This window comes from Arachis hypogaea, chromosome 15 (genome assembly GCF_003086295.3).
Source record: "Arachis hypogaea cultivar Tifrunner chromosome 15, arahy.Tifrunner.gnm2.J5K5, whole genome shotgun sequence".
In the NCBI taxonomy this organism is placed as follows: Eukaryota; Viridiplantae; Streptophyta; class Magnoliopsida; order Fabales; family Fabaceae; genus Arachis; species Arachis hypogaea.
In genome coordinates this window covers 134,712,302-134,725,722 of record NC_092050.1, presented here as the reverse complement: position 1 = coordinate 134,725,722, position 13,421 = coordinate 134,712,302, and the positions used below count along the sequence as shown (strand labels likewise).

The following is a 13,421-nucleotide window of genomic DNA, read 5'->3' as shown; positions in this document are numbered from 1 at the left end:
AAGCCAAAGGCAATCCTAGAACTTCCAAATTATAATCAAAGTGCATAAACATAACTACCATAACAAATGTAAATAGGCGACTAACTTAAGGATCTTCGGTCTAACTATATATTCCCTTTCCAAATCCTGCGATCCTCCCAACCGCCAACAGTAATGGAAAAGAAAACACAAGTATATCAAGCAAAGAATGCACAAGTAGGAAGCAGATAAGGCAAATAGGCAATTAGCAAGTAATGATGAAATCACTTAGGCAATCCAAACAAATCACATATAATGCATATGATGCATGCCTGTCCTAGTGGCTGATGAGTCTCATCTGTCAGTTGCAAAGCCAACCCGACATGTCCTGGTAGCTAACCATTGGACAGAACATTAAATACGGAGCAAGTGGGACAACGCCTCAACCCTTGCATCTTACCCACGTACCCGGAGCAAGGAACAACTTAACCCTGCCTCTTACCCAGGCAGTGTTACATTTTCGGCCCGGAGCAAGTGGTAACAAAACACAGCCCTTGCATCTTACCCGCAACCTCATTCGGAGCAAGTGGATAACACCACTGCATCTTACCCGAAGTCACATACAAAAACACACTTTCATTATCATTACCATTCATTCATTCATTCATTCATTCTCAAATCATACCCGGAGCAAGTGGATAACACCACTGCCTCTTACCCGGCGTTCTCACCTCTTACCTGGAGCGAGTGGTTATTTCCCACCGCCTCTTACCCGACACCTCTATCTCATTCGATTATACGCGTATACATAGTCCATTCTAACATATAATTCTCCTTATTCCTTCACCAATAGCATTCTTATTAACAATTATTAATCATCAACAATACTAACCATTCTCGACAACTATAATAATTCTCAACATTAATCATAACTCAACATAATATCCCCTTTCTTCCTCTACAAGTTACCCTTCCCCTAGCTTACTCTCATTCACTAGGCATCCTATATCAATTTAATATTTAAGGGATGAAATTGGGGATTTATAAGTGTGAAATAACACCTTGGAAGGTTACAAGCTTGTTGGGAATGTGAAAGACTTGAAAACAATAGTTTTAGAAAAGGACTGGGTCACGTGCGGACGCACAGGGGTGTGCGTGCGCATGCCCAGAAATATTTTTAGACGTGTGCGTACGCACAGGTCTGTGCGTACAAACAGAAAGCAAAATCTTTAGGGTGGGGGGGCGCGCACAACGTGTGCGTGCGCACAGGGTGTGCTGGCACTGCCACCAGCAGCCCTGTCTCTGCGTGTGCGTACGCACAAGGCTATGCGTGCGCACAGGACCAAATTCTCGCCGAGTGTGCGTGCGCACAAGGCTGTGCGTCCGCACACAAACCAGAAATCCCAAATTTTGCAGAAGCCGCAGAATTCAGATTTTTAGCCTGAACTTCCAATGATCATATCTCTTTCCACAAAATTCGGATTTCAACCAAATTTAAACCATTTTGGAACTTGTGAAATTATCTTTTCATCGATATAAAAACCATCAAATTTCAAAAACAAAAGCTCAAGATATGATCTGTTGAAGTTCACCAAAATCCCCATTTTCACCAAAACTTATAAACTCCCCTTTTTAAAACATTCACTTACCAAACTCATTCAAAACCAACCAAAACCAAACCTAAGCCACACCAAGTTCCAATATACTTCATAACATACCTTTTGTGCCATAAATCACCCTTTTACACTAATCAAAACTCAACCATTCACATCAAGCATATTCCAACTTCTCAATCCAATCCACAACTCAATAATTCAATCTCAACACATAGTCAACATTCATATTTCAACAACATACAAAACACTCCATTTCACTAACCATCAAACATACACCAAGGCATACATATCTTGCATACCATATCTTATCAAAACTCAAAAATCAATAACCACATACATAATAATGCAATCCATCTCAACCCATTCAACTCATGTCCATCAACAGAGTCTCACCATTATCATCCATCAAGCATATTAACCCACATCACATACAACTTTCACATATTGTACCAACAATTATTATCATTCACAATTACCCAACCACTACTCAAATACTCATCTCAAACCAATAATCACATAATCATATAACAATTTCAACAACCAATTAACCATCATCACAAATTCAATTCCTATCCTATGGGTCGCTAGCCTAAGTTTTCACACCATATTACATTTTAGATACAGGAAACCGAAACCATATCTTGGCCGATTCTCCACTCAACCCGGAACACTTTCAATTTCACTTTCCTCAAGCCTTCAAGGCTCCAACACCTTTCAAATGGATCTTCCAGCACCAAAAGTCCACTCCAAGCCTTTCCAAGACTTCAATCAAGCTCCAATTTGATAATTTCAACTCTAATTCAACATAAACTCAACTAGTTCATACAATTGAACAATTTTAACACTAGGGCACATGAAATTGGACAACCACAAGGGTTTGGAGTTTCTTTACCTTTACCCACTGATCTTTGAGCAATACCCACAAGGAATCAAGTCTAGTGAACCCCTAAAACATGAAAATCATCAAGGAATTGAGTTCCTCAAACCTTAAACCCGAAATGACTTTACCAGCAGAAATGGAGCTAGAAAAATGCAATTTACTTACAATTTTGTTTGGATAGAATTGAAGAGCTCGACGAGCCCGACGCATGGCCGCAAACGGCTCGTCAATTGGAGCTCCGGATCAAACGTTATGGCAACTTGAACTTGGAATGAGGGTTTGGGAACTTCTCCTTCTTCCCCTTTCTAATTCAGCGTGTGTGTTTGTGTTTTGAGGGAGAGAGAGTGCTAAACTCTCAATATTAATGAGGTTTGGCTGGGCCTTAGGCCCAACTTGGGTCTGGTTGGCTCGGTTTGGCCTGTTCGGGCCAATCTTGGGCCGATTTCTTTAAAATTGGTGTCAAAATTTTCGTTTTAAATTTCTCTATCACATTAAACCATAAAAACTTCATTTCTCACTTTCTAGAATATATTTTAATTTATGGGTTAATTAGTCACTAATTAACCGGGTTTTACACAGTTGACTTGTAAGGTGTTCCTGGGTGCAGCGAGTTCCGACGCCGTATACAAGCATGAAAAGATGTGGTATATACTGTTAGTGTCTTTTTTATTTTACCTAGACCGGCCTGAAAGGAGGTTCCTTGATCGCTGCGTGGAAGTAGAAAATGTGGATGCTATACTCCGGCAAGGGTTGACGGAGTATTTCTTGATTGCCTGCCGTGACATTCGGATGAAACTGCTTGCTAGGGCCTCAACGGAGAACAGCGTCGAAGCCGGTTACTTGTGTGCCATGCTGCTACTGTGTGATTACGAAGATGAAGATGAAGTGCAAAGGTGTGTTGAAATGTTTGAGGTTATCCGTACTTCTGGTGAGGTCGAAAGGTGCAGGGAGGTCTTCACGGACATTTTCTGGGAGTGATGGGTGGACGAGAGACCGTCGAATCCGGGACAGACCGTGGCTTGTCGGTCCACCACTTGCACTACCTGCGGCACCATGGCTGATGTGAATGACATGTCCCGTGTCTCGTGTGTGCACTATTTGGCGGATGAGGTCAAGGTTTTCTTGGAAATGTTTACATTTAAGTTAACGTGGCTGTTTACCACTCTTAGTAATCTGCCCTTAAATGTGTTGTTTTGGGTTTATCTTTATGTTATCTACCAATACAGTGGCTAGCAAATGCCAAATTGTTATGAACGATTATCCTTCATTAACCCCTTGCTTTGTGTTTTGATTCTGTATCTATTTTTTTTTGTGAAATAATGTCATTGATCCATTAATTTAACATAGTTAACAGGCATTGTTGTTCATCGTCAACCAAAAAAAATATCTCTATTCAACGTATATCGACTACTGTGGATGGCACAGAGGAAGCAATAAATGCATATATTAGTTAGAACTTAGGCCAAATCATGCTTTCTTTGGGAGTGGGATTTGACATGCACTTTTTCATTACCGAAGTGACGTCTGAATAGACAGAAGACTGTTTAATTAATTAACCTTTTGACATCCATTTTTGCTTGGGACTGTGTAATATTTTAGAATGTGACAGTGAATTTATACAAAACTGGTAACTTAGATAGGCAATGGGAAGTCATCGAAAGGGATAAGGTAATTAATGGCAACAAAATTTTTTCTTATAAATAAAGTATTGAATACGAAATGTCAAAACACATATAATAGCAATGCACAAAATGACTTTTTAAACCAATATTATGTCAACTTCTAAATACGTGTTTTACGTATGTTTAAATAAGATATAATGTATTTTATGAAAAAGGAACTTAATCTATGTTTACTTATGAGTGTTCGAGTGAAAAAAAGTACTGAACATCAAATATTCCAAGTGTTAACGTGGGTTAACTTTTTCACAGTCCCCAAGCGGCCAAAGTTTGAAATTTTTTAGTAATTCATTTGATTCGACTAAATTTGAACAACATATAAAAAAGATTTAAATAATGCATAAAACTTGTTTGACGATATATATAATTACATAATACATATATTAGATAAATAAGAGTTATATTGCCTAATAAAAAGAAAGTTGAACCTAATCCTAGCAGTCGAAGAGGTTGGCAAACATTATCAACTCATAGTCGGCCTGATAATGTACACACAGAACATGAATAGCACCTACATCACCGTCGTTTACGTGCCACCCTCTTCCATGGCGTTGATAGTCGTAAATAGCACCCATGTGGCCACGGCTTGGGCATGTTTGCGAAACACAGACTTGATTCTTTCCATTTAGTACATGCACACGATGCTAATGTGTCCACGAACGTTTGATAACATCTTGGAACCCCAATCTGCAGATTGTTAGGGCACTGGATGCCTCAAGCTCACAAAACGTTTCCATTCCCTTGTTCTTTGTTTCCTCATCATCGTTACGTAGCATCAGCATCATTAACATTGTGTACTGGGCGGCCAAATGGTTGTGGGCTGCGGCAGCGTGCAGCAATTCCATCCCCACCAAACGATGATCGCGAATGAAAAGGTCTTCCACACTAACCCGAAACAGAATTTTCGAGTGTTTGCTCTGCCTGCATCACTCTAAGAAGTTCCATCCCTGCTGGTGCTCACGATACGCCTTCCACCAGATTTGTTGCGTATATGGAATAGAGACATGTTGGTAGGGGTGGCAACGGAGCGGGTAGGGCCGGCTTTTGCTCTACCCAACCCCGCCCCGCCGTACAATAACCCGCATAGAACCCACCCCGCTTTTACTCGTGGGTAGTAAAACGTTGAACCCTAACCCGCCCCACCCCTACCTGCTCCTATAATTATTAAAATCCAATAAATAAAATTAAATTTCAAAATTTATATAACTATCATCACATACATAACATAAATTAAAGTAAAAATTTAAATATGATACAATATTATTAATTATTTACTAATTATTTTACATATATTATACATATTGTATATTAAAATTATATATATTATATATATAGCGGGGCGGATAGGGGCGGGTATTACTGAAACCCGACCTCGCCTCGCCCCTCCCAAGAACTCGCCCCGCTAAAAACCCGCCCCGGTGCGGGGCGGATAATTACCTGCTTCGAGCGGGTAGGGGCGAGGTGGGTACCCGCGGGTTCAGGTGGTATTGCCATCCCTACATGTTGGTACACAAAACCCTTGTCCCCTGCATTATGTGCAGCGGTGCACATCCTAAGACTGCACAAGTCCCTCATGGAGTTTGCTGCGGCCCTTATGGCAATTAAAGCCCAAACATCATGGGGAAAGTTGGCCGTGTCTCTCGGATGCTCCATTTCTGCTCCCCTGATGATGAATGCCCGATACGGGAAAGGAACGGGGAAATAGGTATAAGGAGTGGATTACACAAGGGACCAATTAGTACTGGCAATGGTTGTTGTTTATGGTGTCTTTATAGGCTCCCGGCACTGTTTGGGATGGTGTCCCATCGGTTGTGTATGGTGCCACCCCCCACCGATACACATATCAATTTAGTAACATGCATCTTCACTCCCCCTCACCTCATATATGGCTTCTTTAGCAACCATGTCCCTTTGTATTCAATTTATTATTATTTTTTAATTTTTTAGTGTGGAAACTCTTAATTAATAATATAATAAAATGGAGGTGAATTATGTAAAATGTGGTGTCCACTTACTAAAATAGGTTATAAATCAAAATTTATAAAATTAAGTTAAAATTTATAAAATAATTTACTAAAATTTTTTAATATTTGTCGTTCGTTTTTCCATTTTGTCGTTTTAGTTTTCTAGTTTTTGTTATTTTTGTGTTGTAGTATTTGATCAATATAAGTATGGATTTAACCAAAACATGGTTTGGCTATTATTTGTTGGGATTTGGTTGGTTTCAGATTTATATACGAGAAATCGGTTAGATAATATAAATCGATGTCAACTATTTTAGTTATGCAGAAGTTATATGACACATAAAAAACATAACATTCATTATACGATAAACAACAAAATATTCATTATATGGCAACCCTAAACTCTAAGAGTTGATTCCTCAACCACAATACACCAAATGGATATGCGAACCCTAAACCGTAGGTATGTCAACAAATCATTCCAACTCGTAGTCGGTATGACAGTGGATGCATGGAATATGATCAGCACCTCCGAAACCATGGATGGAGCCTCACTCTACTGCCTTTTGGCGAAAGTCATACAGAGGACCCATGTGGCCTCGGGTCAAGCATCTGGTCGAGTCACGGACCGGATGTTCTTCTCCCGTTTCCGGCATTTGGACTTCATCCGACCAAGAAATTATGAGAACGTCAAAGCAAGCTAAATAACACGTGGAGAGTAAACCATACGATCAAGCGCGTGAAATAGTTCCATCCCATTCTTTTTTGGCTCGTTGTTGTCTCTACGAAGGAGCAACTCCATTGAAACTGTGTACTTGGTAGCGTCGTGCCCTTTGCATGTGGCATCTGCAACATTTCCTATCCAACGGCATGGTTTCGTCATATGTAGAGCTCCTGTAGCGCCTCCCGAAACAGAAGCTCTGGGTGGCCAATCTCAAAGCACCGGTCAAAAAATCTTATTGCTTCCTGGTCGCAGTGCCACCACCACCTCAAGGCATAGGGGGTGGGTTTTCTTTGTCTTGTGCCTACGCGGATTCCATGCTAAGGCTCTTCCACCTTCATTGGATGGCCCCTCGGGTGGAAAACTGGTGTCGGCTGCATCTTCGTTCTCGAAGTGTTTCAGCATCAGCATGGCAATGTCACTTGAAAACTGGAACTTTTCAGTGCTGTGACATGCAATTTTGCACACTCTTCGATACCAATCCATCAGGCACCAGTGTTGCGTTAGTTGTACAAAATCCTAAACTACGCCCATTGAATTCACCGCCACGACTTTTGCATCCTTGGTCTATCTCGGCAATATCAGAGACCTTAGGATCACATGAACATTGTTAAGAACAAGCACCGCAATTATATGTTCGCAAGGGACCCCGAAACATTCCATCCTCATGCACGTGCATCAGATCTCGCACATTTCAGACGTTGCAACAACACGCGAATCTTTCCCCAGAGTGCCGTATCGAGAGACAGTGTGGATAAAATACGAACCGTTGTCTTCAAAATCAACCACCCTCATTGCACAGGCCCTATCAAGAATGGGAACAAACAAATAAAATATTTCCCGAGTGTAGTTCTCGGCTGGAAAGTGCTCCAATTGTTTTAGGTTAGTGGTCATAACAGGGTCACCCTTTGCACACTCAAAATCAGCTCCCACTTCCTTTGCACGAACGAACATCAAGCATCAATTATAACGACGTAAAAAATCAGTGTAACTATATCAAGATTTAACATACCGTGATATCACAACGTGAAAGCCCTCACACCTTGAGGTTGTGCAAAATCTGGCAAAGAACTTTCCTCGTATGTATGCTGTTGCCTAACTATGCCTTCTCTCGTATATGTCTTGTACCCATCTTTTATCGGCGACGCCAAATTTCTCCACCATCTCAAACCACTTTCTCTGGAATGTTCCGAACTTATAGATGCCAAGCATGCAATCCTTAAACATCTTGGTGAAGTTAGGCTTTTCGATATTGCTTGTGGCATTTCGGAGGAGGTGCCAAGTGCAGAGTCGATGGTGCGCCTTTAGAAAAACTTGCTCAATCCCAGACTTCATTTGCCTGTCACCGTCGGTTATTATGGACACAAGAGCTTTCCCTTTCATTGCAGTTTGCAAATATTGAAGCAGCCAGACATAGGTCTCTTCTTTCTCGTTGGCCACGAGTGTAGCGGCAAAGACAATCGTTTGGTTGTGGTGATTCACACCAGAGAAGACTACCAGAGGTGAAAGGTAAACGTTTTTCTTGTACGTTGTATCAAATTCAACCACATCCCTAAATACCTGGTAATCAATTTGGCTGGTGCCGTCACACCAAAACAAATGTTGTAACACGCCCTCCCCGTCAACAACTTCTTTGTAATACAGTGCTGGATCATTTTCCTTGCACTCTCGGAGATACCTTAAGCACGATTCCGCATCTAGGTCACCCTCCCTTCGTTGCTTTGCATTTACATCATGCATGTCCCTTGTTGTGTAGGGGACATTATGATACCCGCAGGCTAGGCTCGCCATAAAATCGCGGATTCGTGAGACGCCAATGCCACCTTTGTGCATGTCGTTCATCTGCTCAATGTCCGCTTCGCTCATCCTCCGATGGCTTGAGAGCATGGAAGAAAATCACAATTCAAGAACAGGGTGGTTATGCGCGTCTGAAAAGTATGCAACGTACCAACGTTCGGATTTATCGTCCATGTGAACATGCATCCTTGCAGGGCATCCGCACTGTGTCTTGGCCCTCGGCCTCTTTTGCCGGTTAGGAATTGAGTAGAACTTCAGCGATCGGTACCTTTGTATGTGGCACACAAATTCCTGCCGTATCCTTACTTTGCCACATTTTTTGCTCCTATAATGTCTCGCGCCGAAGCCATGGTGCTTTGCATATTGCTGGTAGAACTCAAACACAATGTCAACATCTGCAAAATTGAAGCGACAAACTTCCTCCTCGCTCAAGTTCACAAAATCAATCGAACCTATCAATTTATCAGAATCAACAGCATATAAGTCATCATCCAGAAAATTGTCATACATTCCTCCGACGTGGTCCAAATTGTCTTCCAATTCAACCCCATCCTCATTGTCGACATCGGCCTCTGTATGATGGTCGTGTTCTGTTTCATCTTCGTGTAAATCGTACTCATCCGACTCCATCCCTATAAAGCCTTCGCCCTCAACCGATCTAACTCCATGGTCTGCTCCGTCGTACATTTCTGCTTCGTCGGAGGCACGCACGCCCCCAGGGATATCTTCATCCCCGGCCACCCTTTCCCAAATAACAACAATACGGTAATTCAGCAAAACACACAAAATTGGGGGATATCCTTGAACAAAAATTGGCGACATATAAGGAAACAAAAGGGGATATATAAATCAAGTGCAGGGTAACAATATAATGGGTACCTTCTTTCCATTGATGGAGATGACGACACCATCAAACGCTATTCATCGAGACAGCGACGCTATCAACTACCGAAGACAATCGACAATGAAGATCAGTACCGTCGTGGTCAGATGTGAAGCTGTTGGTGTGCTTGAATTCGCCTAAACAGAAGGGTTAACACTCAACAGTTTCTCAATCCAAAAAAAACAAGTGTTTCATGGTTCAAAAACTGCGAATCTCGTCTGATGAGTTGCAGGAATAAGACGCTGCCAAAACCACCATGGCTGAGTGGGGAGGAGAATGGGGAGGTTTCAGTCGTTGTTGGCGGTGGAGATAATGGAAAGGGCGGTGCGATTGCGACGGCAGGGGAAGGAGGAAGAGAACATGGGCTGGAGGAGGATGTTATCAGCAGTAATAGTTAACTGAATACTTAGTTGTTAGACACTAAGTTAAGTGTATTCATTTAAAAAATTGAAAAGTGACTCCTCTATTTTATACAAATTGTGAAAAAGACCCCAAAAAACATACATTTATATTTTGACGTTTCCTAGCTGATCGGTGCGCCAAATAATTTTTTGGAGTTTCGATGTGCAAACATGTGCGGCGTCCAAATTCGTGCCCTGTATTGAGACTCTTTATCTCTCTTCTTTAACGGTGCAATAAGGACCATTTGTCAGTGGAAGGACTCATCTTTCAAGCATTAGAGTTGTTCTAAATCCTGCATATATATTTCTAGGTAAGTATGACAGTGAAATTAATATCAATATGAGATATACTTTTTTTTATAAACACATATAATATGAGACTTTTATATTAAATTATGAAACATGTTAAGAAATAACATATTTGATTAATATTAATCAATTTTTTTGCTAACATCTTATTTTTATACTATTAAAATTTAAGATTAGAGTTTGTTTTGGTGTTATTAAATTGTTAAATATTTTTATTTTTAATCATTTAGTGTGTTTGACAAATTTTTAATAGTAAAAGTAAAAATATTAAAAAAATATTTTTTTAGAAGTTATAATTTATATATATTTTTTTAAAATTTCTTACTTAAAAAAATATTTTTATATTATTGTATTTAAACATAATTAATAGATAAAATTGTTTATATGAGATATCCAAATATAAAATTATTTCTACTTTTTCTAAAAGATCTTTGGAAAAAAAATAACTCAAAAATTTTTTTATTAGAAACCGATCCAAATAAGTCTTTAGTGTTTAAAATTTTAATATTTTGTATTAATTAAATATTGATAAAAAAATATATTTTATTAATTATCTTATATTTTTTTTCATAATTAATCGATGGTTAATAATATATACTTTAACGTGCAGTGGACAAGTTTGTCTGGCTACGAGATGACGAATTTTTAATGAATAAAAATTCTAATTTATTTTTCTACTTAGCTTCTTAATTTTTAATAAGTAAAATATTCATATATATATATATATATATCACTTTTAAAAATATAAAATTTAAAAAAATGAAAATTTATAGCACTCCTAATTATTTAATTATTTTCCAAGTTCGAATGCCATAAATTTATTTAATATTGGTTGAATCAATTATCACATACTGCTAGACTAATGTATTTTGTGAAAGAAAAGAAAATTCTCATCTCTTTGTTTTTCTTATGAAAAATTTGATATATATATATATATATAATTTGGACGGCGGTGGCAGAGATCAGAAAAGAGTGGAATAAGTGGTGATAGTTCTGACTTCTGTAATTAGATTAGAATGTGGCGAGTTTATAAAAAAAGGAATGAAATTAGAGTTTCATTAAATAATTTTAAAAATATTTGTAATAAATGTAAGAAAATAATAATTATTATTAAACTTTATTTGAGATATATTTATAATTTATTTTTTATGTACGTTAAAAAAGTATAAAAGACTTGAACTTATTAAAGGCAGATCCATAATTGCCTATAGAGACTTTTATTTAAGTATTTCTCGATGTAATCTACAAGGACCCAAGAGATTTTTGTGTTATTAAACTTTTACGTAAACGGTGATTCATTATAGTGGTTTATATCTATTTTTTTTTAATTCTACAAGCTATAGCAGTTTACATAAAACGCGTATAGGATCTCAATATAATCAATTCCTAATTATTGTATTTGAGTAATAGAGTAAATTTCCATAATAGTCCCTGAGATTCGAGTCGTTACTCAATATGGTCCCTGAGATCCCAATTGCACCATTGTAATCCTCCAGATACGGCTCCGGGCACCATAATAGTCACTGTACAGCTTTCCGGTGATGAGTCAGCATCAAGACGCTGAAGTGGCCTCATTTTACCACGCTGAATGGTGCCAACGGCTAGTTGAGTTGGCACAGTTTCAATTTATACCCAATGTGGTCCCTCCCTCTATATTTAACCCTAAATTCCCAAATGTTCAGTAAGTTAATTTCTTTTTCTTCTCCATCGTTGTTTTCTCATTCTTGTTGTTGTTGTTGTTCCTGGAGCTGGAAGTGAATATCCATGATGGGTGGTGGAAGCACTAGAGCTGGAAGCTCTATTAGTTCACCGTGTAGTGGCCATCAGATGAGAACGCAAAGCAAGACAGAAGATCTGGGGTGCCAGAATGGTGCGGTTGCGGCTGCCGGCCAGTTCTCAGGTGATCTGGGACAGATTCAAACCCAAATAAACCATTTTTTTGCTGTCCCAATTATAATGTGAGTTATTAGTATTACTTGTGTTGTTATGATTGCTCCTACCTACCTGACTGTTCTTCTCTTGTTCTTCTTCCCTGAAGCTTGAGCATGTTATATGTTTGCTTGATAACAGACAAGTGGAAAGAGATGGTGTGGGCTTTTTGTGTGGGCAGATACTGGGCAGGATGAACTAGTTGAGAAACCAGAATCTTATGGAGATAATCATGAAGTGAAGATGAACTTTGATTGGAGGCTTGGGAGATTAGAAAAAGATGTTCGGAATCAAAAATTGGTTAACCAATTGTTGGTATTAGTTGTGTCTGTGTTGATTGTGTTAATTGTTATCCTGTATTGTAAAGCATGAGTTAAAAGAGTTGGTGGTGTGTACCCTGTATTCATTGAATGAATAATATGTAAAAAAAATGATAACATGATTATGGTATTAGAAACTGTGGAATGGTGTTTGTTGATGGAATGTAAACTTGGATAGCTCAATTAATGAAAATAGTAATATGCTAAAGAAGGCAGCATAAGTGATTGAAACCAGCGAGCACTGTATTAAGATAATGGTTAAAACTTAAAAAGATAAGTGTATTAAGATAATGGTTCAGCTTAACACAGTTAGTCACATAACACAAAGGGCAGCCAACTAACATGAGCATGTTAAACAAAGTCGCCTCAAATGGGAGGACTTTACAGCAAAACATAAAGGATTGTTTTTTCCTTGTGTAGTCTTTGTCTAGCAAAAAGTATTAAATTCAAAGCAGAAAGCCCTATACATATTAAGCTAAAGTCTTCAATTCTTCTTTCTTGGAGCCTTAAATCCTAGAGTTGGGATGAACTTCATGTAATTGATGAGTCTTGTTGCAGTTCCTGAACTAGCACCCTACGTGGGATTCACTGGGACAGAAGTTGCTAGTGGAGAGGATCTTCTCCTTGGTGATAATTTTGAAGGCCTTTTTATTCCATGATCCTAGATAGAAAAAATTTACATTACACATAAATGATGATTCACTTGAATCACAAAAAATTTAAGAAATGTAAATAGGAAGTTACCTTTTAAAAATCTTCTACATCAAAAGCAGTTGGCTGAGATATATCTATCTCTACAGGTTGTGCATTAGAAGTGGCTGGTGCAATCTCAGTAGACTGCACAAGAGAATTGTCTTCTGGTGGCTTGTTAACCCGAGACAGTACAGCACATGCATGCACACAAGGAATACCTGCATACAAACAACAGCCACAACAACCATGGGTTTTAGTCATATACCATTAA

The 13,421-nt window shown here is 38.8% G+C and overlaps 1 protein-coding gene across 1 annotated transcript; it reads right to left on the bottom strand.

Annotated features, from left to right (window-relative positions):
- Positions 1 to 7,496: 7,496 nt before the first annotated feature.
- On the bottom strand, positions 7,497 to 8,684 carry LOC114925363 (protein FAR1-RELATED SEQUENCE 5-like). The gene is made up of 2 exons (XM_029292970.1): positions 7,947 to 8,684; positions 7,497 to 7,754 (listed from the first exon to the last, which is right to left on the bottom strand). Exons 1-2 carry the CDS (start codon positions 8,682 to 8,684, stop codon positions 7,497 to 7,499), a joined length of 996 nt encoding a protein of 331 aa, XP_029148803.1.
- Positions 8,685 to 13,421: the final 4,737 nt, after the last annotated feature.

Coding starts and splice junctions, on each gene's coding strand:
- LOC114925363 (XM_029292970.1), bottom strand. CDS start 8,684: ATGAGCGAAGCGGACATTGAGCAGATGAACGACATGCACAAAGGTGGC. Junction 7,755..7,946: donor GCGTCGCCGATAAAAGATGG/GTACAAGACATA, acceptor GTTCGTGCAAAG/GAAGTGGGAGCTGATTTTGA.